The sequence below is a fragment of the Neopelma chrysocephalum genome, unplaced genomic scaffold (assembly GCF_003984885.1).
Source record: "Neopelma chrysocephalum unplaced genomic scaffold, ASM398488v2 Primary Assembly neopelma1_72, whole genome shotgun sequence".
Lineage (NCBI taxonomy): Eukaryota > Metazoa > Chordata > Aves > Passeriformes > Pipridae > Neopelma > Neopelma chrysocephalum.
Genome location: NW_020897732.1, coordinates 7,682,371 through 7,706,815, shown reverse-complemented (window position 1 = coordinate 7,706,815; position 24,445 = coordinate 7,682,371). Strand labels below are relative to the sequence as shown.

Below are 24,445 nucleotides of genomic sequence, written 5' to 3'. Positions count from 1 at the left end.
TGAGGCTTTTATTATATCTTTGTGGAAAAACATGAATTATCCTTTGCTTCTCTTCTAGTTCATGCAGTAGACCTCCAAACTTGCAAATCATTGAGAGAATTTAGTAGGATTTAATAGGATTTACAGGTAGAGTGCCATATTCATAGAAACCCTAAAATCAGGAGTTATATTGTAACAAAAAGATGTAGCTAAACTACTGAGAACAGTTGGAAACCACGTAGAAATAAGTTAACTAAAGGTGAATGTGAAAGGTTTTTTGTAATTTTAGTTTTAAATCATTGTACATATGCTTGTGGTGAAATAAGAGAAATATCTTGTTGAATAATTTTCATTTAATTTCATTTATAGGCTATTGCAGAATTGCAATGATGACAGTCTGAATGTTGCACTTCCTATGAGAATGCTTGAGGTATTTTCATCTGAGAATACGTATTTGCCTGTTTTACAAGATGTCAGCTATGTGACATCATTAATTGAACAAATTTTGCACTACATGGTTCAAAAAGGTGAGTAGATAGGAACTAGAAGTTCTAGGAAATACTCAGAAATTAAACAGAATGTGTAACACCTGAAGACCACGTTGTTTAATCACATTTTTGCCTTAACCACAGAGACGATGAATGAAGTGCTGCATACACTAACCTATATACTAAATGGACACTGTACTTGTAATGAGATCACTGCTTGAGAAATTATTGCTTGATTTCTTTAGAAATTCTGTTTATAAATTGAATATTCTATCAAGGTACTTATACAGACGTTTACAACAGATTTTGAGAGTAGGTGGATATTGCCTAACAAAAGTTTTAATCCAGTAGCTGTTTACACACACACACAGTTTCCCATGGAGACATGCACACACTGTGGCAGATCTAAGCTTTAGTTTTGTAAAAGTTAGTCATTGTGTTGCAGTACTGTTCTCTACAAATATTACTATTCATTATTATTCTAAATTGGCATTACCTTTTCATCCTGCCGACACCAGAGACACCTTAGCCAAAGAGATGGTGACCTGGCTTTGATTTATATTGTTTGCTAAACTGCAGTGAGTTACACCTGTGCAAACATACTGAAAGTTAATGAATTGTGTAGTTAGCACCAAAATTATGTTTTGTCTCAAAGAAACTTTATTATTCTGGGAGTGTCCAAAAAAATAATTTGCCTTTCTGATACAGTAGAGTTTGCAAAACTTGTGGATGGGGAGAAAAAACAAAAATGTTTTGAAATAAATATCTCAGATCCAGCCTCGTTGGTGTAAAATGCAGAAAGAGCACCTTCCAGTCTGTTAGTTGTTGGAATAATTCTATATAAGTTTTACAGTACATTCAGTAGACTAGACTATCTTATCCTGTTACTAAGGATTTGGTTTTAACTACTATATGTTCAAGTCACTATGAGAAAAATAATTACTCTTATTGTAGCACATTTATTTTACTCACCCTGGCATAGCAAAAACTATAGAAGTATTTGTGTTTGTCTCATTAACTTGTTATATAATAAATATATCTTCCAAAATGCATATATTTGTTCTTTTAGTATATGAATTCTCACAACTGGTACATGAAAGTTATTAAGATCACAGAATCATTAATTTTTTACTAAAATGTAGCTTTCTGATGACTTCAAATGAAAACAAAAAGAAGCATTTTTTGCAGCTACAAATGTTCTGTCTCCAAATCATTTATTATGCTTAATTTGCAAAGAATCTGTCATCAGCTTTTATTAGTATATGTTTTTGCCTATAATTTGTCTTCCACATGTCTCTTGTCAGCATTGCTGAGTTATTCCTTTATAGGGACTTCCTGCCTGTTGCATTGTATGCCAAGTTAGGTGGTCCCCAACAAAGGGTCTTAGACTGGACTTTCGATGATGTGACACTTATTTATTACATTTACAGGTGGTTCCTGTAGTTGTGAGACCTGGGTTTTAGTTTAGGAGTTCATTGAGCAAGGGGAAGTTGCTTTAAGAAGAACGAAATCATGTGTTTCCATTTGTACTTCAGTGAGACAAATACAAATTACCCTCTACACATGTCTTTATGGTGTAATGCATTTTATTACTGTCTGAGAGCCCTGTTTTGGAAACAGTGATTGTATTCTTCAGTCTGCTGAGGCGAGGTGGCCCTAGAATTGAGACATTCTGCCAGCAGGACTCTTACCTGTATGATACAGTCATGCTTCGGAGTAGAGGGGAAAATTTGTCATTTCTGGAAGAGTGGAAGGATAGAATGTGACTCCAGTCACTTAAAGGAGAAGAGAACATCTTTTTCATGGCTCATTATTTAAAAAAATCAAATTATTCATTTCATCAGCAAGAGTTCATTGGTCTTTGAAAATCAGAGTGACTCTGAATGTTGATCTCTATGAATGATTTTACGATGGGATATTTCCAAAGAGGTTGCTGATATAGCCCGTTAATTATGTGAATATGACTTAGACTATTGTAAAATGTCTTCCTAAGTCAAGCTTCATACAATGAATTGTAAAGTGTTTTTTAAGTCAATGTTAGGTATAAGTTGTCTTATATGGAAAAATAGAAAACCAATACTGTATTTTAAAAGTGATTTTTCTTACTTGCAGGCTACTACAAGTCGCTTTATTTGTTAATTAACAATAAGCTTCCCTCGAGTATTGAGTATTCTGATGTTTCTCGTGTCCCTATTGCAAAAATACTTCTGGAGAATGTTCTGAAGCCATTGCACTTTACATATAGCTCCTGTCCAGAAGGTGCAAGGTAAATAAAGATCATATTAGATATTTCTGTACTTATTTGCTATAGTCAGAGGTGCGTGGTTTGTTGTTGTTGAGTGTCCAGCCATTCTTTCAGTGCAGTTTGTTGATTTATTTGCAATAGTGATGATCTTTTGGTAATGCTGTACATCAGTGAAACAATGTAGTTTCATTTAAGAAAAAGGTAGTAAAATGCTGATTGTTACAATAAACAGCACAGAGAATAGCAGGTATCTTCATATATAGGAACACAGGTGTGGAAAAGCTTAGATGAGAGCAAAGATGCAGCTAAGGGCAGGTGAAAAGAATTTTAGAGTTAAAAGGAACTTTGTGACAGTTGAGCTGAGGTTTATGGAGAGAAGTAACTAAGTCAGGTTACAAGCAGAAAGAGTCAGGTATGTAGACAAAGGGAACAGAAATCAAACTCTGGTTGTATCACATACAATAGTGTTTTGTGTTAAAGAAGAAATTTGTGTAAAGATTAATTGTGCTTTTTGTTTTTTTTTTGATATTATAAACAATGTCAAAATAGTTTTTTGTGAGTTCATGAAAAATTTAGGGGATAAAATTACATGTAAGATCATCAGGAAAAGGATTTAATGTAAGGAGCTAATTTTTGAGAAATCTGAGAAATTTGGTGTACTAGGTCAGGATTAATGGAGCACACCTTTGCAGCCTTCTTGGTGGATGTGTGCAAACTTGCAAATTGATCTGTTATTCCCTGTGTATCATTGTGGGAAATTTTGCCTACGTTTTCCACAACAACAATTTTTCTTCTTTTCAGGCAGCAGATTTTTGCAGCCTTCACAGAGGAGTTTCTGGCAGCACCTTTTACAGATCAGATATTCCATTTCATCATTCCAGCGCTTGCTGACGTGCAGACCATTTTCCCTTATGAACTCTTTCTGAATGCACTATTATTAACAGAAGGTGGATGTTCAAGAGGAAGTGATCAAGCCCCGTGGCTTTTCTACTTTGTGTTAACAGTTGGAGAAACATATTTGGGTGAGCAGGCTGAGTGGCCAGTTCATTGTTTGTTTCATATTGGAGTTAATACATTATGCATTTCCATGACATGGTTCGTTGCCAAGTAAAAAGGACAGCTTGTGGAGAAAAGTGTTGGAGAGATCTGTTTTATTTCCTATTCTTACCTTTTTCGGTAAAAAATGCACTGATTTGATAAGATTTGGCATAATTGTTTTGGTGAGGTATTTCTGGTAAAACATGTTTTATAGTTTGGTGTGATCTGGCTGATGATCTTTTCTTTCAATGTACATGCTGTAGGATCCCTTTCAGAGGAAGGACTTCTTGTGTATTTGAGGGTACTCCAAACTTTTCTCTCTCAGCTGCCTGTGTCTGCTGCTGGTACAAACTGTCAGGATGCAAACAGTGATTCTGAAGATGAGGATGAAGAGATCAGTAAAATGACAACCACGCCGGTAAGCAGTACAGAATTTCTTTGAAAGAATTTGTATTATGGCAGTAGCACAGATAGGGAAAAACATGATCACTCTTAAGTCCTTTATTTTTCTAGCTATGTGTAGAAGGGAGCATGTTTTCTCCTTGAAAATAGATGACTGTTCACTGTAAGGAAATGAAACTTGTTGCTTACATTAAAAACAAACCCTTTACTATAATAAGAGGTCTTAAACTACAGATAGTGTGTCTGCTGAAGGACAGAATTTTATTTAAAAAATAAGGGTTTAAACTTACCTTCTTTAAATTTGTATTTTACAGAGAATTTTTACTCTGTCTATTCTTTAATTCCATGATGATGCTAAGATATCAGGAAACACAGAAGCCTGATATTCCAACTTAGTATTTTCTTCCTTTTCTTCTTTTTTTTCTTGGAAATACTACCAGTTCAACTATAGGCTTTACCCTGTGGAATTAGCTCTGTGTATATCTGCTTACTCAAAAGCCTTCAAAGGGGAAACACCTGCTTTGTGTAATAATGTATAGAGACTGTGCTATAAATAGAACTTTTTCACTGTAGTTTAAACTTCCTGCAGTAGAATAAATCTGTTCTAACTTTAACCTCCTAATAATTGTGTCAGGGCTTTGAACAACCAAAGTTAGATGTAGATTCAACAATCTTCCAGAAGATGCTGCCATTCAAAGGACTTGTGGAATGTGCAGGCTTTTCTTGTAGAATATGTAAAATTTCACCATATTTAGGGTTCATTAAAAAAAACCAATTGAGATTATTTTACTCCCCCACAACAAGCTGGGAATTCTGGATTTTTGTCTCAGGCATTCTAAGGCTTCTTGGTTATGTGTTGAAAGCAAAAGCATACCAGCTCTTCTAAGAGATACTGTTCCTATAATGCCCACTTACATTTCATGGAAGGTGATGTACGTTTCTGAAAGATGCAGCATTTTTGAGACATTGATTTTGAGAGTAACCTATAAGGAAGAGCTGTGCTGCTGGGGAACACTTGCAGCCTAAAAGTTGTGAGTTTTTAGATGCCATGTGTTATTGATACCCCAAAATCTTTACGATGAGGGAATGAATAAAATACTTAATTTGCCAGATACACACACTGTATGCAATGTAAATATTGGCAGATTCTACTCGTGGCTTAGAGATTTGTAATGTTTAAGAGCTGATAAGGTAAAAACAAAGCATAAATTTCTGTTCACAGATAACTTACACTAATTTGTAAATTAGAAAAACGTCTGCTCTGAGGAGTACTTTGAATAAATAATACTATTTATTGCAATATGTTTTTGTATGCTTCTCCTGTGAATTTTTTATGTATTCTGTATTTTCATACATGCTTGTCTTAGAAAAAAAAGATGGGTGGGTGGGGAACCCCTCTTTCTTAAAAATTTAGAGTTGGTTAACTTGTGTCTTTCAAGAAGCCAGACTGCTTTGCTCAGTTGGGGGCAAGATAAAGATAGGAAATAAGGAAAAGAAAATGTTGAGCTTGACTCAGCTCTATGCCAACAGAAAACATTCCTCTTGGCACACTTCTGGGACTACTCAGACATGTGTTGACCACGCTGAAGTTTGTTGCTGTTTGTTAACCCATGGATTATGAATGTGAAATACTGTTTGTAAAGGAATTTACAGTCAACATCCATTTCTGGATTTCATGTCCAATGCTAACTGATGTCAGTGGGAAGAGATGATTGTTCACATATTTTATGGCAGTAAATGATTTTTCCTTATTGTATCCAAGTGTTGCAGAACATACTTACATTAAAGTCAGTATTCCGGTATTAAGTGAAAGATGGATACCACAACCCATCAGTTGCCTGCCCAGGGGTTTAAGATGACTCTTGGGTCTGATACTTTTAAGAATGGGATATACATATGTGATTCCATTGTATTTATTGTACAAGAAAACTTCATGTTCTAGTAAAATTTGGAAATATTATTTTTTATCAAAAAGAGGATGCTTGATCATTTTAAAAAAAATTAAAAACAAACCTTTCTTTGATGTGTTTGTAGGGTGATGGGAGAATATCAGTTCAGTACATAACTGAGGAGTGTCTAAAGAAATTGGATACGAAGCAGCAGACAAACACTCTACTGAACATGGTTTGGAGAGACTCAGCCAGTGAGGAGGTCTTTACCCTGATGGCATCAATCTGCCACACACTAATGGTACAACACCGAATGATGGTGCCAAAAGTCAGGCAAGTATAAATAATAGTGATCTTGAACCGTAATACATCTGAAATTGGTTTTATTAGATAGGCTTGTTTTAAATACCTTGTGGGGCTTTTTCTGTGTTTTCTTTTATGACCAGCTGAAATAAGTTAAATTTTTGGAATGTAAATCTTAATTCTCCACAAACCAAAGAGTGGATTCTTTGTTTCTTATTTTTCTTGTTGTTCATTGTGCCCTCTCAAGATTCTTGGAAGGATGTTATCTGTTCCCTTGTCAGAGGCAGTGTTGAGTGTAATTCTAGTAGAAATTGGTGTAGTTTGTTTTTAAAACATTCAGTGCTGTGGATTCCACAGTATCTCGCTGAGCACTGAAACCAACTTGTTCTCTTAGCTCTTCATAGCCAAAATATCTTGCTACAAATTAAAACAATTCCTAGCTATTGAAAATCATTGTAGTTTGGAAAGGGCTTTGGCACCTGAGATGGAGATAAAGGACGTGTTCACTTGTATTCTTTTACAAAGATTGCAAGCTACGAATGTCAGAACAATGGGAGATTTTTCACCTTTTTATTATCGGCCTGAGATGTATAAGTATTAACACTGTTCTGGTGCAAGTAGTTTTGAGTAAGTATGTAGTTGCTGGTAGTAAAGTAAGTATTTAGGGAATGTTGTAAACATAATTCAAACTGCATTGTAAACAGTGATACAGAAAACTAATTAGGTGCTATCTTAGCCCAGTGGTGTTTATAGCTGTTGGAGGAAGTAAGATGTCAGTGAAACTGTGATTGCTCGATTAGGGTAATTAGTTCTTTGTAGACTAATTGCATTAGAGCAGGATGTGAGACCTGAAGATCATAGCACTACTTGAATTAGTGTGCCTGCTTTATTGTTGCTCGTAGTACATTGCCTTGGATAGTAATTACTGAGCTTAAATGCATCACTGCTTTGACTTGAGGTTTTCTGGTGAACTGTGTGGAAAAGGGTGTTTAATGAATAAAGAAGTCACAGAACTTTAATTGTATGAGTATGGCATCTATTTCCTGAGAAGCCATATTGGGTCTTTGCAATTATTTGTGATAAAAAGCTATTTAAAACATTGGATACTTTCAGGAGTTATGAAAGCTCTTCTCAACATCTTCTATTGGAAAGTAATTTACAAATTTTAACTTTTGAATAGCTCCCAAATAGCTGAATTTTAGAAATAAGTGGTAGAGATACTAAGATTTGTGTCAGTGATACCAGTGGAATTACTTCCATGGACAAAATGAAGTTAATTCACACAGATATTTGATAAATTGAAGTAGACATATAGTTACTAGTTCTGAGTTCCAAGTCAGCCGTAAGTGTTGGGTTTGCCAGGGATTGTCATTTCAGGAGGTGTCAATCTTTTGTCCTATTCTCAGTGCATATTAGACCTAGTCTAGGTTACTAAGCAGCTATTCTAGACATTTGATGCTTGTTTTAAAGGTAGTAAACATTGTGGTGTTTCAAAAGACAATTAAAAGACTTTTTACCATTAATTTCCACTTTTTAGATTGCCTGATGATTTTTTCAATTGTCCAATAATTTTATCAAAGTTAGTGATAAACTTTTAAAAGATGCTGCACTTGTTTTGAAACTAACTTTTAAATTACTTAATATTCAGAGTAATGTGTAACTGTTTAATTAAACCATGTAGAAATAGTTAAGTAGAAATAATTTATTTCAAATTACTTTTAATATCATCTAAGAGCTCCATAATGCTCTTTTACTTTCTGTTTGAAAACAGGCTGGGTCAAATGGTTTAAAAGATAGAGTTGTTACAAAGACTGTTTATTTAACAGCATTTGCAACTGTAATGAAAACAATGATAATTAAAAACATAAAGGCTGCAAATCTGCAAAATGGCATGCTAAATAAAGAGAGTAATAATAATTGAAAATAATTTTTCAATAACTGTAAAGAAGATTAGGCTAAGATTAACACAGGCTTTGGAAGGAAGAAAACAACAAATATCTCTGCATTCTTTTAATAGATCTGAGGTTTTTTCCCTTCTTGAACAAAAGAAACTCATAATATAGAATTTTGTCACTCTGTTAAAGCTGAATGCTTTTTTTTCTTGTGGCTTCTCAGCACATCTGTGATTTGGGTGATTGATGATATTGTACAGTATAGTCTTAGGAACATTGATGTTGAATTAACTCAGTATTTACTTGATTTTGCAACAGAGACCAAGAGAGAACAGGACAAGATACCAAAAAGTACAGTGTAGTTTTGAAAGGAGCAAGCCTGTAAAGTGCTTTTGTGACTCTCTACAGGGGGCAGTGGGATCCAGAGGTGGATAACTGTAAAAGCACATTTCTTTTGGTTAGTTGTCAGAAATTCTGAATAGATTCTGGAAATACACAGTCAAGCCCAGTTAAAGAAAAAAGTCACATTATAGAAAAAACCAAACTATATAGCTTGTGTTCAGCAACACAGATGAGAGGTGTAGAATAAAATCCTGATTGTAGAGAAGTCATTGGGAATTGTCCTTGTTTTCAGAGGGACAAGGATTTCGTCTTTTCACTGTAAATTTGATAGATATTATTGAATACAGTTACTAAAAAGAAAAAACTTGAGTCTTGGAGCTTAGTTATACATTATAGAGAGACCTGCAAGGCATCTTTTCATCAAAATATACTTTAAATAAATAGTAAATTCTATTTCTGCGAAAGATTTAGGGGTGTAATGTAATACTTCAGGTCATCACAGCTGAATATTAAATAGTGATGGAAACTGTGCTTGTACTGGGACATCAGTCGCTGTCAGTCTGATCAGTGCCCCTGAGTGATCGCTAATCTGGGCTTAGCAGTTTCATACTATGTGTCACTACTATTTAATTAATATAACATTGCTAACCTCAAACCTGCAGTTCAAAATTGTTTGGAAAATGACATTCTGGTGTAATCTGAGCAGCCTGTCTTCATATATGTGCTGAGATTTAGGCTTTACATGAAGCTATTGGAGTAATTCTTTAGGGAATGTTCTGACACTGTGTTGTGTTTTTCTTAAAACCAGAATCATTGTATATGAAGTTTTAACTTATTTTTTTAAGCGTTGCTCTACGTCCTTGGTCCAGTACAAAGAGAGACCGAAGCATAAAGCACCCTGAAGAGCAGGGTAGCTTGTTTAAGGATGGCTTTGCTGCTGCCTCGTACTCGCAGTTCTGGAGTGACAAAATCCGCTGCCGCGGCAGCAGTGACCTGTCGCAGGCTGTGTGAGCTCCTCTCATTCTGGTGTATTCTCTTCATTAACTTAAATGGTCTCAGTGGGAAACTGGGCCCAATTTATGACCCAGACTGAAAATCTTGCCTTTAACTAATTAACTTGTAGTGGTGCCTCAGCTAAATTAAGCTTAATGGGTCATTTAATCTGTCCCATTGCACAGGAGGAATTTGACACTTTTTTTTAAACCAAAGGTGCCCAAAATACTGTTCTGGCAAGTACACATAAATCATGTGGCCTTTGTGGACAATTAGATACCTAGAGAGAGAAACAAGGTTCTAAATAAATGATCATTATGTACTTACTTTTGGGAGCAGATAATTTGATTTGGTATGATTAAAATTGATACTTAACAGAAAACACTGGATTGAATTTAACTGTCATAGCCCGTGGCTGAGGCAGCGTGCATTTTTCCACTTGAAAGTTTATCCTTTCTGGTAGCAGTAAAATGGTTCTTCTCCCAAATGACAGTACTAAATCTTAGTATTGGACTTTACAGAAAATCTGTTAATGAATCCATTACATAAAAGATGTATAATGATGTCATAATTAAAAAATTGGTGACATTCAGTGAGATTTTCAAGAAAATACAAAACCCCCAAATGGGAGGGATTTAAACTTTAGCCACTTGATTTATTTTTAGAATAGTACAAATATTGAAAATTAACCCCCTGAGTTAGATTATAAAAATGTGCATAAAAAGAAATATTGTCTGATCTTTCTTATTTCTATTTTTTTTGTGGGGGTGATTTTTTTCTTCAAAAGAAAAGGTGATCGAGACTCTATGGACATTCAAGTTTTATATTAACTGATCTCTAAACTTTGTGGATTAATAAGGCTTTGTCTTCAGGATATATGAACCATCCCTGTAATGTTCTGCAGTTTATCAGGAATTCTTGCACTGCGTTATGTTAATGTAGTTCTATCTGGAAAGGCTGTTTTTAAGCAAGGGAAAAGACCAAGTAAGGTGGATTTTGACCTATTTTCATTCTCAAATGTTTATTTTTTACTTTTTAATTAATGTTTTGGGGTTTTATTCAGGTTTGGTTGGTCGGTTTGTTTGTTTGTGTCCCTGCCCCCCCCCAGTGAAGCCAGAAATTTTGAAACTTTGGTACGACCAATTTCTTCAAATTTTTCAAAGATATGGCTTTTCAAATCATCCTTGCATTTTGTGGTGGGTTTCTTTTTTTGTTTGGTTTTTTGTTTTGCTTTTTTTTGTTGTTGTTACAATTGTTATCTTCAGCTTTGAAAGCCAATTTCTATACTTGGAGTGGGAAGGTAGCAGTTTTTTTCTACCATCTTTACTTTTGCAATGGATTATATTTCAGGTGAATCTAGTGATGCAAAACTTTTGTAACACAAGGCCCAATTCACCAGTTCTGTGTTTAGTTTGCAGTTTCATGTTTATTTTCTGGTCACAGTACAGAAAATTCAGAATTGAAACTTCAGAACCAATGAATTCATCTACTTCATATTCGTAGGTATTTCATCTTAACAAAATAGGCTGTATGATACCATCTTCTACCAAATTTATGTGTTTGTATTTAACCAGATTTTCAGGAAAGGGAAATGTGAAAGTTGAATACAGTCAGCATTTCTGAAATCAGGCCATGAAATAGAGCAGTTGCTACAATTGACTGCCTGAATCACAGATATGGAATAAAAATGGCTAAAACTTAGGCAAAGGTTATTATTATAAGCTGTTAAGGTTTGTCCTTTTTTCCCCTTCATTATTGCTGAATATTGCTAGAATGAAAAAATGAATTACATTATGATAGGTTCAGTGTCCATAATGTTTGTTCATTTCTGCTAAAACTATTACATAATTTCCAGGGATGATTGTCAAATTAACAAGTTTTCACTTGGAAACCTTATGAGACCTGATGGCACTGTGCCAAATCACTTTTCATTTCAAATATGAGGCTGAAAACTAAAGGTCACTGAGGAAATGTCTCATTTTGGAAACCAAGACATCTGAGCTATCATTCAGATATTTAAACATTAAAATACAAATCTTTATTTTAAATTAGCTGGGTGTAATAAACCCTTTCTTACATGAAAATGCATAATTTTCACCCAAATGTCAAAATGATGTGACTTTAGAAGGAAATAGAATTCCCATGTATCAAATTCAGGTTGAATTTTTTCACCAATTCCACATAATTAAAATAGAACTTCATTTTACATTAAAACTTAACTTAAGCTAGCATTAGCTACAGTTGCTTCACATTTGACTCAAACTTTGTAGTGCTCACCAATGTGCAACTTCTCTGCCATTATGTGAAGCTCCAGCTCTTTTTGAAGGTCCTGATCAGCGCATTTAAAATTCAGAGAACACCCTACAAAGCAGAGGTTGCTTGTGTTTCATTTTCCCTTCTTCTTCGTGTCCCCATTCTATTTCCAGAACTCCCTGTACCTGTGAAATAATCCTTTCAGTTTAGTGAGGAGTTCTGCCCTTCCTCGTGTTCCCTCATCGTCGCACAGGTCCTTTCTGTGGGGCTGGAGGCTGTGGGGATGCAGGAGAGAGGCTGTGCTTGTGGAAGGGCAGTGAGTGAGGCCCCAGGGGCATGTGGCACTGGGCAGTAGTTTGTGAGGTTTTTTTTTTTATTATTTAATGTCTTTGGTTTAAGTGGCAATTCATTAATTCCTGAATGTTTCTAAGTCTTTATTGATATTTTACTTTTTTCCTTAATGAAATGTGTGCTTCCTTTCCTTTTGCCATCTGGCAAATTTTGATTTATCCACCTGGTCCGTAATAAATATTGTGTTTTCAGGCAGGAGGTCTCCCCTCTCCACTCCCATTTTCCAGCCTCCTACTTCTTCCGTGCTTGGTCACAGAGAATTTTGATTTTAAAAAGCCATTGACCACTGAGAGGAGACATGGATCTCAGTATCTGTTTTCCTTTATTTATTGTAATAATAATTAGGAGACCTAGGAAAGTAGAATTTAGAATAACTAACTGAATATTGTTCTTCAATACCCAAAAAATGACTGTTTAGTCAGTGAAATCCTGTTTGGTTTCCTAGAAGACATTGTTTCAAATGATTTTGTCTCATATGTTGCTTCCTGCAAGGGGAAAAAAGTCAACTGGGGGAGAATTTTTCACTCCAGGAAGCTTTTTCTTTCTCATTTTTTTAAAAAAAGTTTATCATGCTGTAATCATGTCTGACATAATATGGTTAAAGTCAGTCCTGTATATAACTTACTTGTGAACTTACACATTTTTTTTACAGGTGTATAAACCATTTTCTGTCTACAGATGGATTAGTGTAGGTGTAGCTGTCCTGGCAGACATTGTTCCATTATGTTGTTCTATTTCTATCTGCCAAGCAGAGTATATCAGTCAAATTGCTACATAATTTTAAATCATTAGTTCTGACATAAATGAAGGTATTTTAATCTACCTTTTGCAAAAATTGCTGTTTGTTAATGTCAGAAGAACCACAGAAGTGATCAGCTAACTAGTTTGGTGTGATTTTCTATATTAGAATTAAAAAAGTCCCAGATAAATAGCTCGAGAGTATATATTATTTTTATTAATGTGCATTGAATTCTGCAGGACAGTGCATACTTGGGTTCATATTGCATAGTTTGTTGCTGAATTTTAAGTGTAAGGATTTATATGCTTGGTTTTCAGCTTTTGGGGCTTTCACCAGATTTGATCAGAATAAGAACTTCCATCTTGAAAAAATAAATTTAAATTGTTAATTTTTTGAAAAATGCTTGACAGAAAAGTTCTTACAGAAGCATTGTGTTTTGTGAATACGGTATTTTGGAAGACACAATTTATTTGAACTTCCTCTTGCAGGCTTCTTTATAGTTTAGCCTTTAATGCCAGATTCCTGAGGCATCTTTGGTATTTGATATCTTCAATGACTACACGAATGATTACAGGGTATGTATTGTGCCATTTCTGAAACTGAGTCTTTGTTAAAATAGAGCATATCTAGTGAAAAGGGAATGGGACAGTTAGAGGTATGATTACTTACCTCCTATGATTTCATAAAACAGAGCAAAATCTTGCAAACTGGACAGTTGTAAATAAAGAAAATACTTATTTAAAATAAGTTGAGTATTTTGTAGTTTTTGAAGTGCTCACTAGCATCAGTGTAACGAACACCAAAGCCCCAAGTCCTTCATCCTAAGCGTGCGAGTTTTATTTTGCGTACTTTGACTTGTCCAGAAATTGGTGGTGGCAGAAACATGTTCCCAGGAACTGAGGCACTGGACCTGCAGATGTGTTCAGTGCTGACATGCAGACCAGTTACTGTCCTTGCTTTGTGTCTCAAAAGTGTCTGCAGTCTGTAGCAGATAATGCCAAAGTTTATCCATCATGGAGACACTGAGATTCCAGTGACAAGAACTTGCAAAGAGTAACCTCATTTTGCAAGAATTGGAAGTAGTTATTTATCTGGAAGCACTGTCGTTATTTTGCTGTAGGAGCCGCTACCATGTTGTTTTACTAGAATGCTGAAGGTAATATTTTTTAGAGTATTTAATTAACCATCTCTTTTATATTGCATTTTATATTTTAAGGTCTATGGTGCCACTCCTCCAAGTGATTTCAAGAGGCTCTCCAATGTCTTTAGAAGACTCCAGCCGAATTATCCCTCTCTTCTACCTGTTCAGTTCTTTGTTTAGTCATTCACTCATTTCTATTCATGATAACGAATTCTTTGGTGATCCAATAGAAGGTGAGTTTCAAGCCTACTAAATAGCACTGCTTTGCAAAATGTTTTATGTGAGACTGGGGCTCCCTGGGCAATGATTTGCTGACATCCTGAGGAAGGCTCTCCTGGGCTGACTTGCTGATGGTCCCCTGAGCACTCAGCTGACAGCTGCTCTTTCATGGTGATTGTGTTTAGAAAAAAGAGAAAAAAATTGATGGTCTGCACATTGGGAACTGTAGCTTTGCAGGGTCTGATATGGAAGTTATTAATCATGATAATTTTTAATGAGTTAGTGAAGAGAGTGAACTTCTTCTGGACTGAACCTGTAATCTAATGTATAAATTTAACAAAATGTATAAATTTAACAAAAGAGAACAAGAGGATATTGTAATTAAAATAATTGTGACTGCAAACAGTTCCAAGACTTGATCTTCTTTATAAATGTTTACTGATTCTGTTTTTGGGTGATGTTTCTTTTCTCTACCTTTAGGTTTTGTGTGTGAATATTAAAGTTACAATGAAATAAGTGTTGTTTTAAAATAATGCGATAATTAAGAAAAAGTCAGTTAAGGAAACTTCAACTTGTGTTTTATGTAGCTGTAGGTCAAAGACAATCATCAATGATGCCTTTTACACTAGAAGAGCTTGTAATATTATCACGCTGCCTTCGAGATGCATGTCTAGGAATCATAAAATTGGCTTACCCAGAAACAAAGCCAGAGGTCCGTGAGGAATATATTGCAGCATTTAGAAGTGTTGGAGTAACAAAAAATACAGAAATGCAGCAATGTATCCAGACAGAGCAGAAAAGATGGATTCAGTTATTCAAGGTAAATTGTGTCAATTTTCAGAACATACTTATATACAATTTTTAGGCTTCTGCCAGAGGTAGGAGATTACTTGTTGTTTTTTTCTCTCTTAATTTTAATGCTGTTGTAACAAGGAATATGGATTTGGGAAGGTTGCTGTTTAATTGTGATAACTAACACTTTTTTGTCTTCTGGCAACTCTTAATTGTCTTACTGATCTTGTTTATAAAAAAGTTACTGTATAAAATATGGGGTTTACCTTGGGCTCCCATTCAGCGAGGTACTTAAGCATGTCATCATAACTTTATGTAGGTGTGAAATTCTAAGAGAATCTTAGGAACTTCTGTATTAGAGACTTCACTACATTGCTACCATGCTGTATTGGTTTGGTTGGTGTTCCACTAAAATCTGTTGGTACTACTCCTTTTGAATTTGCTGGAATATTAACGGGAAGGTGAATCTGGCTTAGAAAATGTGAACTTAATGTATGTTTTTTCTGGAAACCTACCAATGTATTTCTCTTGGTTTTATCCATGGCATCCTACCTAATACATTAGTTAAGAGAAGCTGAAAACATTGGCAGAAAAAACCCCCTAATATAACTGTTGTTGAAAAAAAAAAGGAGTACTTGACTTGTCATGAAAATTCTGCAGCAAACACATCCAGTCAGCTAAAATTGCTCATTAAAGAAGTGGGAGCAGAAGAAATGCATTTTCCAAATTGAATGCTAGATTTACAGTCTGTTTAATACTGGTGACCTCTCGCACACTAATGTTCAGTTCGAGTCATCAGCTGTCCCTTCAGGTCTTTTATCACTGCTTTTGTCAAGCTATCTATTTAATTGAAAGAAGTTAATTGAATGAAAATGATCAACTAAGCTTGTATTAATATTGCTAATGGAACTTTCTTCTTGGCCATGTTTGGAGAAAGATGTCATGCTAGACTTTAGGAAAGGCCCATTAAGGCTTGCACTTAACCTGATGGGCTAATTAAGGAATGCTTATTCATTCTACAAGTCTAAGATAGCCTCTATCCAGCCTATTCTGCCTGATTTTACAACACATTTCACTTATGAGCATAAGCATTAATAGCAGTGAGAGTAACTGATAATGTTTTGATTGCATTGAATACAGTTCTAATGCACCACTGAATTTGTAATTTGCACAGATTGATCTAATATATGTTTGCACAATTTAATTTAATTACTTGTCTTTAAATTGCAAATAAACTTTCGATTTTAAGGTCACAAGTGAAAACCTCAATGTGTCTACTTTTCTAAGAAAGATGGCATGCCAGGGGTATTTTCATGTATGCAGTTCATATCATGCCATTTTCTATTTGTTTGCTTTAGTTTGTTAATCAGTCTTTGTGTAGGCTGCTGTGATTCAGGAAGATGTAAAATCCCGAGATATTCTGTCCCACTTTGGCAGCCAGGAATTAAACTTGTAGTGGAACTGTCTAAACCTGGTGTACTTTTACTGTTTTCAGGAGCCAGGGTTGCCTTCCATTAACTGAATTAGAAATGTAAGTCTTGAAGATATGTCTTTTCTACCCACAAAAGAAGCTGACAGCAAATCTTCCCTTGTTTACTTCTTCAGAAACATTACAGATAAAAATTGAACACGGCTAAAGTTAATCTCATGTGCTACTGTACATAGCATGGAGTCGTTCCTGGGGGCAACCTCAAAACAGCTTCTTGCCATAAGCAGGCAGCAATACCTTCTTCCAAATCATTAAAACAAAGCTAAAGTATTTCATTATAAATTTAAGTAGAAAATACTTTTTCTTTCTTTTGCATTATGTCAAATATGTATATATATAAAATATATTAAATTTATCTTTGCTAAAGCTTTTGCAAGCTGCCTGCAGACAAAAAGGCCCATCCCTTCCTTATCTGTGCTTTTAATTTCTTTTTTTCCTTTTTTCTTTTAATTCCCCACACTTGTTTTGTGTATTTTCCATGCCTCTGGTGTCTCATGAAATACGTACATCTATATATGAAATGAATGAAATACATATATTCATATATATTTATATATATATTCACACATGTGTACACACAAATATAGGCTTTACTTCTGCAAGGTAATTGTAAATCTGATAACAGGGAGGCTGCTGACAATAATGTGCATATTTGCTAACAAATTGGAGGTCATTGGTAAGATTTACATGTGCAAATGTCTTAATTCAGAAGAATCCCCCATTTTTGGCTTTGTGTAATAATGAGTGGTGTAGTCAATTGTTACAGATTCCATAGAGAAGCCTAAGTTACAAGAGTACATGAAAATGAATTTTGTCAAATAAAATAAATATTTCACTATCTTGAGTTAATCCTATGAAATCAAGTTGCTAATTTTGCTGAATTTTAGTTTAAATGTTACTTGCACTTGACACTATTGGAAAGAAATCCCCATTTTAATATTATTTATTGCATTGCATCTTCCCTTTCAATAGAATACATACTTCAGAAATTTTTTACAAAGGAGTCCTGAGTTAACAAGTGTTCTCAGTACCCATGCGTTCTGCAGGAGTAGCTCCAATCTCACCTAATTTGATTCAGCTTCCTTTAGGGTTTCTTTAGCTGCTTGTAATATATTTTATTGATGTAGTCTTCACGTGGATAGTCTTTTCTGATTTTATTTTCCTTTTTAAAAATGTTTATCTTACTTAAAGTGGTAATGAGACCACAGAGTTTCAGTTACTCATCTAACCTGCACTGAATTTTATAAGGGCAAGGTGATGAAAATTCCTGTGTAGTCAGACAATTCCCTTAATAGCATTCTTTGTTCTGTCTTCATTCAAGATGTTACTCTAAAAACTGGATGTTAAAAGATCTATTGTGTAGCATCTAGACACAGAATCCTTTAGAAGGCCCATTAAACTCTGTTACTCTTGACACCTGCCCATTAAGATTGTCTTTTAGCAAGATTGTTTCAGAAAAGCTTTGTGTACATTTTTTTCTATTAATTTTTCAAGTGCTGTACTTACAAGTTGCAAAACAGAAGGCTGTTCATTGTAACAGTGATAATGTCTTTTTAGGCTGGTAATTTAATATTCTATTGATTCCACTTAGTTATGGTTTATGTAGTGTTGGCCTGATGTGGTTCAGCTTTAGACAGCAGGTATGCAATCCCATACATATGCAACCAAATATGGCAGTTGTGCCTGAGGTGGAGTACTTGTTATCTTGGTATCTGTACTTATTTTTATTTTTGGTCCTGGACTGGAGGAAACTGCCAAGAAAAATACTAAAATTGCAAAGACACCCTAGTGACCATGATAACTATTTTTCTCAGCCACCCTGTTTTGTTAGAAAGATATGAATAAACCAGTTATCTGTTCATTTTTCTCATTTCCTGACTGTATGGTTATAATAGTAACAGAATTGCCTTTTATAATTTGAATTTCTTGTGAATAAAAATGAATTAAACATAGTGGTTCAGCTAATGTAGTTGGGAGAAGTGCAGGTGTGTGCATCATCACCTCCTGTGGTTCAGCTGATAACCAAAATTTGTTAAACTGCTATCACTAGGTGGTTTTCAGGTAAATGCTTGTACCTTCTTTTGGGAAAGGCCTTACTAACCTACTAACACACTAAGGGGCTTCTACCTAACACGTTTTTGTTTGAAAATAACATTACTATAATACACTATACATGTGCATATTAAATTAAAATTACAACAAACCACCCCACACATATTGTTAGGACTTCTTACGGTAATCACCAGAAGACCATTTGGTAACCATCCTTTTTTGTGGAAATGGTCATCTTGCAGTCTGCTTTCAGGCATATTTGGGCTGGGCCCTTTTCAGAACCCTTTAGCAATCTTATGGTAGGGTTTACTGTGCAGTATAAACAACTGAGCTAATCACGCTGGGATCTGTTTCAATAGAGACAAGAACTTGGAGGGTACAGTTCATTTCATAAATTGTTAGGTGCTTCTGGATGAGATGATATTTATTTCTCTTAGCCAGCTTTGAAAATGCTAAAAAACTATTCATTGACAAGAAGAGAACCTGTAGTGTATTTTCATATGTAGAGCTTTACCCTTAAGAATATCAGCACTTGTTTTTTCACACAGCTAATCACCTCGGTGTGTGGTGAGGTGATGTCATCAGCAAATTCCTTGGACTACTCCAAGGCACCTTTAGCTGGAAATGCTTTATTTTGTTAATGCAGCAACCAGTAGTAGTTCATTTTTCATCTACTTCAGAGATGCAACTTTTGCTGTTATGTTTTATTGGCAGTTGAATGTTTCTTCCTTCTCTCCTTTCTGAAGTTGATGTTTGCTTTTGTACAGTTTGGCCATTTAGAAGAGCATCACATCATTCTGCTGGTTAGTTAGTCAAATTTATTGACTCTGGGCAGAAATACTCACTGTTTGTTAGTTGATCCCTCAGATTTGTCTAATGTGGAAGGATCGATGTGACCTTTGTCTTGAGACAGAAGCAGTTCTGTTCTTCTGTGGAGCATTTTCCCTAAAAAAAAATTTAAGAATCTCTCTCCATGTGGACAAAGAAAACCTAAAAATCAGCCAAATTGTTCAGAATCTCTTGTTTGGGAGTGAGCGGTAGGAAAGAATAGCTATATAGTTCTCTCTTCCAAAACATGTATCTATTCACACATTTAATTACTGAAAACATATATCAGAAAAAAAAAAAAAGGAACATGGTATAAGTTACCTGGTTAGGTGTTATTGTTTTTAAATAAGTAATTTAATGTTAGTAATGATTTGTTTAGGCTTCCCTGAACTGACATGCAACATTTAGGTGTGCAGTCTTACTAAGTCCTATGTAGTCCTGGTTATTAGTTTTTTGAATGAGACTTTAGTAAGCCGTTTTCTGTTTGATGACTTACAAGTGAACCATGATTACTTACTTGCATTCTGAGGTATTAAGTCTAAGAGCAAGTTTTTGTAAGTTAAAAATAAGCAACATTTTATATGTTAGTGTTTTTCTTTTAAAAAGTTTTTGCTTGTGGACTGTGTATTTTCATTCACATTGCTAAATGTAACGGATGTGTTTCTGACTCCTAGGTCATCACAAACTTAGTGAAAATGTTGAAATCTAGAGATACGAGGAGAAATTTCTGCCCGCCCAATCACTGGCTCTCAGAACAAGAAAACATTAAAGCAGATAAGGTAAGAGCCATGTCCTTTTCCACAAAGCCTTAGAGGTGCCAAAGTTTCAGTGGTAGAGGGTTTGATTCCTGACAGTATGACTGATGTTGATGTTGAACAGATTGTGTAGTTTAAAACCTGGAGTAATGTTGCTTTTCTCTAATATAAAAGTCTTGGATCTGTTAAGAAACTTTTACGTTAAGTCACATTTCCAATCTATAAAGAAAAACTTGCTCTACAATGCAATGGTGTAAGCAATTTGCATTTGTAACAGAGAAGAATTGAAAATCTGGTGGCATTTTATTGCATCTTCTCATAGTAAGAATGCTAAATAAAATAATTGCTCTGTAGTGGGGAAAACACCCTCAAAATTCGCTTCCAAAATAAAAGAAAATTCATTAGCATTTTGTGTACCTAGAAATGACTTTTTTTCTAAGAGCTTTTTAAGAAATTGACATTGGGCTTAAAAAGTGTGTATGTGAATGCAAAAGAAAAAGCTGATATGAAAGTGCAAGTGCATCCTTTGAATCATCGAAAACCTGGAATTTAGGAGTCAAGTTACACCTCAGATTGCCTTGCACATTAGATGGCTTAACAGTTGGAAGCTTTGCATGGAATAGTTAAAAGTGAACTTTTCTGTTTATTTTTGATGGTTGCACATTTGCTTGCCTTGTGTTTAAGATCCCCATTTCTCTGTGTTCTTTATAATTTGTAGGAAATAGTGCCTACACACCTTAGGGAAAGTAGTAGTACTCTTGAACTCTGCTAACCTGATTTTCAGTACAAAGTACAGAATTGTTTTGACATCTCAAAATTCAAACTCAGCTTCTCTAGTATCTTAAATACCAAAACTTAATGTTTTTTTAAAAAATACATGGACTTTATATTATACTGTTGTTAATTTTGCGACTCAGCTTTAAGGCACAAGTATAATGAGGAATAATTAGAAATGAAGATATTTAGGCATTCAGACACGCTTTTGGATGTCACAGCTATATATATTTACTGTGTAATAGTAGTTTATAATGTGTAATTATATAATGTTTAACTGTAAAATACTGCTAATTTATTAGGTCACACAGCTGTATGTGCCATCAGCCAGACACGTCTGGAGAGTCAGAAGAATGGGAAGAATAGGACCACTGCAATCTACTTTGGATGGTAAGATACTGTCTATGCAATTTTTGCTTTGCTAAGTCAAAATAATGGTTTGCCTTTTGCAAAGAAAATCTACTTCCTCTAGAGCTCTGTTGAGTATTTTGTATTGAAGTCTTGGTAGCCAAAAGCAAGGCGGTCTTTCGTAATTTTGTTTCACATATTTTAAAAAATAGTGTATTTGTATACATGTGGGTATGTCTTTAGAATAATTAATGTTATTTAATAACAGCTTTACCTAAGCTTCTGCTGGCCTGGATGAGGAGAAATGATGAGGTGGACAAACAATATGTTTTAAAAATATGTGTATTAGTATGTATAAAATGCAATTGCATAAGATAGAAAATTAATGCAGTTGCTGAAGATGTAAAGAATTGAGGTTTTGCTTTTACTGTTTATTATAAAGAAGCATCTTCATTATGTGTTAAACTGTAACAAGTTTACCATGGTAAATGTTAATTACTATTTATAAATATTGTCTCTAATCAGATAAGAAACCTAACCCCCTGAATTATTCATAATATCTGAGTTTTGTGGAATACTTCTAGAGAAAGAAGAGAGTTGACAAACTTAGCAATCAGGGTAAATTTACACTAGCTTAGTTGTGCCAATATGCTTTCTCATGTAGACAGTCTGTTTCTTTGAGCTTTTTAGGTACACTATTCTAGAATTTTACCTTGCTGTGCTCGGGTAAAATAATCATTAAAACACTAATGCTTGTGCAGGTTTAATAATGAATTAAAAATGGGGCCTTTAAGCAGCAAAATGATCTATCTGCAAGAGCCCATACTCTCTTTCGAGATGATGTAATCTGCTCGAGTTAGCTTAGCCATACACAGTAGATCATGCAGAGAAGACTGCAGCCTTTGAATGCTGCTATAGAGTTGTACAGAATGAAGAGCTTTGTCCAAGGTTGAAACCTCAGGGCTTCTTATAATGATACTTTTTATTTGAGTAGCTATGATGGTAAAAGTTTCCTTTGATTACCTTATTAGTGTAGTTGCCAGATAACAACTGGTTAGTCTGGTGTAATTATTCCTCAGAATTTTGAATAGTACATTTTTTCAGTTTAGTGTCTTCCTTTGTAAATCACCTATTTTAATTGACCGATAATATGAAGTCTTAAAAGCAGGTGGTTTTAGCAAAAATAGCCAGGCTTCAGCAGGCCTGTGTTCTGTGTACCTTACAGACTCCACATCAGCAATCTGTGTTTCTTCCATTGACCTGTGTGACTCTTGACAGCTGCACATACTGTCTTGATGTTCTCCACTGTCAGACCTGTTCCACACTTAATACTTCCACATTCTCCTGCTTCTAGTCTCTCTTCCCTCATATATACAGTATCTTTAGCTCTCTCACTTGTCTTCCTTCCCAAAATAGCATCAATTCCCTCCGTTTTGTTAGTTGCCTTGGTCTGGGCAGTTGGTGGATAAGGAATGCACATGCTGTGGTTGGAGTGGAGCAGCTGCACACCCTCGTTTTCCTGACTGGCTGTCAGACAGGCTGACACACTGAATAGAGCTCTCCTTGCTGTTTCTGAATTCAGGTCACTAAAGGAATTTCTCTTCTCTGTCCAGTTGAAAATTTTCACAATGCTTGATGTTTTTGAATATCCCGTTCTCTGTCAAAGTTAAAGTTCAGCTGATTAGCTCAAAAGATGTGCTGGAGGCAAGATGGTGAAGAAAGATGACAGACACAGTGTGTTCATGTAAACCTCGTTTTCATATGAAATCAGGCTAAAAAAAAAAGTGCAATCAACATGAATGTGTGAAAACAAGCAGGTAACAATGTGCACACGACTTGTTTAATTCCTCTTGACTCCATATGGGTTAAAGCCAATTAGCATGAAAGTACTGCTGAATCACATATGGTCATGTTTATTTGTGCTTTTTCATTTACTTAAATGGCAGACTCGTGAGCTCTAAATGCCCTCTGTATTGATGACTCCATCCCATATTTCTCTTTAAAGAAAGAAGCTGTGATGGAGAAATGCAGATAAAATTGACTAATTGACTGAAATAATTGAACTGTCGAAGTCATGTAGTAGTTTACCTTTGCTGTACATGCACTTTTTATTTAAAGTGCTTTTAACTGTTAGCTTAATAGGCTGCATACATTGACTTTAATTAAAAATGTTTACTAAGTAAACTAAGGGTAATCACAGATAAGCATTTTATCAGAAATTCCAACGGCTTGCCATGTTGAAATCTGACCCAAATGAATATACATCAAGTATAGTGATATTTTGAGTCACGTCCTATTAAATTGGTGCTTAAAATATCACTACTTAAAGTGCTTTGAGGAGTTAAAAAAACAAAAAGCCAAAAGAAGATTAAAGTGGTGTCCACTTACAGAAGGGCAGCAAGATGCTTGTCACCACTGGTAAGAGCCAAAGGAAAAAACTTGAAACTGTCATCATGAACTTGCAGACCGGGTAGTGACACACAGAACATTTACTTATTTTGTAATATGGTCTATGAATAGTCTGGACTCTGGAGTCTTTTTTTCAGAGAGGTGGTTATTAAATGTGAAAATGAAACAACATTGGGTGTTGTTTTCTCTGTAGACTGAAGCCTGGGTGGACCTTTAACCACAGTGTCTACTCAGAGAGCAATACTGATTGCAGTTAATTAATTCATGGCCAGATATGTGCTCAGCAGCTGAGTTTCCTTCCATGAAGTTAAAACAGGATTATCATTTCTACACTGCATCACCCAAAGTTGAGTTGTTTCCTAAGAACATCCTCTGTGGGTATGAGAAGGTTCAGAGGAGATGCACAGTAGCTTGGGAACTGCATGTGAGTCTCTCTGCTGTGGCTTCTTGAATTCTTCTCTAGTATTTTTTTCTTAAGTGCATTATGCGGTTTCTTGATGATATTTTCGCTATTTCTACTGTGACTAGGATTTAATGTGATCACTGTGACCTTGGGAGAGAAAACTCATTGCAAAAAATACTTTCTGTTCGTTTCATGAGATTTGATGTAATTCTCATTTTTTTTGCCTAAAATGACTTGATTGAATCTAGATGATGTAGTTGAAAGCACAATAACTTTAAACTGTATTGATCATCAGGACGGGAATATTGTGTATTCCTGCGA

The 24,445-nt window shown here is 35.1% G+C and overlaps 1 protein-coding gene across 1 annotated transcript in view; it reads left to right on the top strand.

Moving 5' to 3' along the window:
- UBE3C (ubiquitin protein ligase E3C) overlaps window positions 1-24,445 on the top strand; it is a 74,394-nt gene that overhangs the window by 16,058 nt on the left and 33,891 nt on the right. Inside the window, exons 6-15 of the mRNA XM_027686852.1 lie at window positions 349-506; window positions 2,580-2,733; window positions 3,514-3,734; window positions 4,014-4,168; window positions 6,187-6,374; window positions 13,403-13,489; window positions 14,131-14,288; window positions 14,862-15,094; window positions 20,110-20,214; window positions 21,267-21,354. Of these exons, the coding sequence (XP_027542653.1) occupies window positions 349-506; window positions 2,580-2,733; window positions 3,514-3,734; window positions 4,014-4,168; window positions 6,187-6,374; window positions 13,403-13,489; window positions 14,131-14,288; window positions 14,862-15,094; window positions 20,110-20,214; window positions 21,267-21,354 (1,547 nt within the window). The remainder of the gene's footprint in view (window positions 1-348; window positions 507-2,579; window positions 2,734-3,513; window positions 3,735-4,013; window positions 4,169-6,186; window positions 6,375-13,402; window positions 13,490-14,130; window positions 14,289-14,861; window positions 15,095-20,109; window positions 20,215-21,266; window positions 21,355-24,445) is intronic.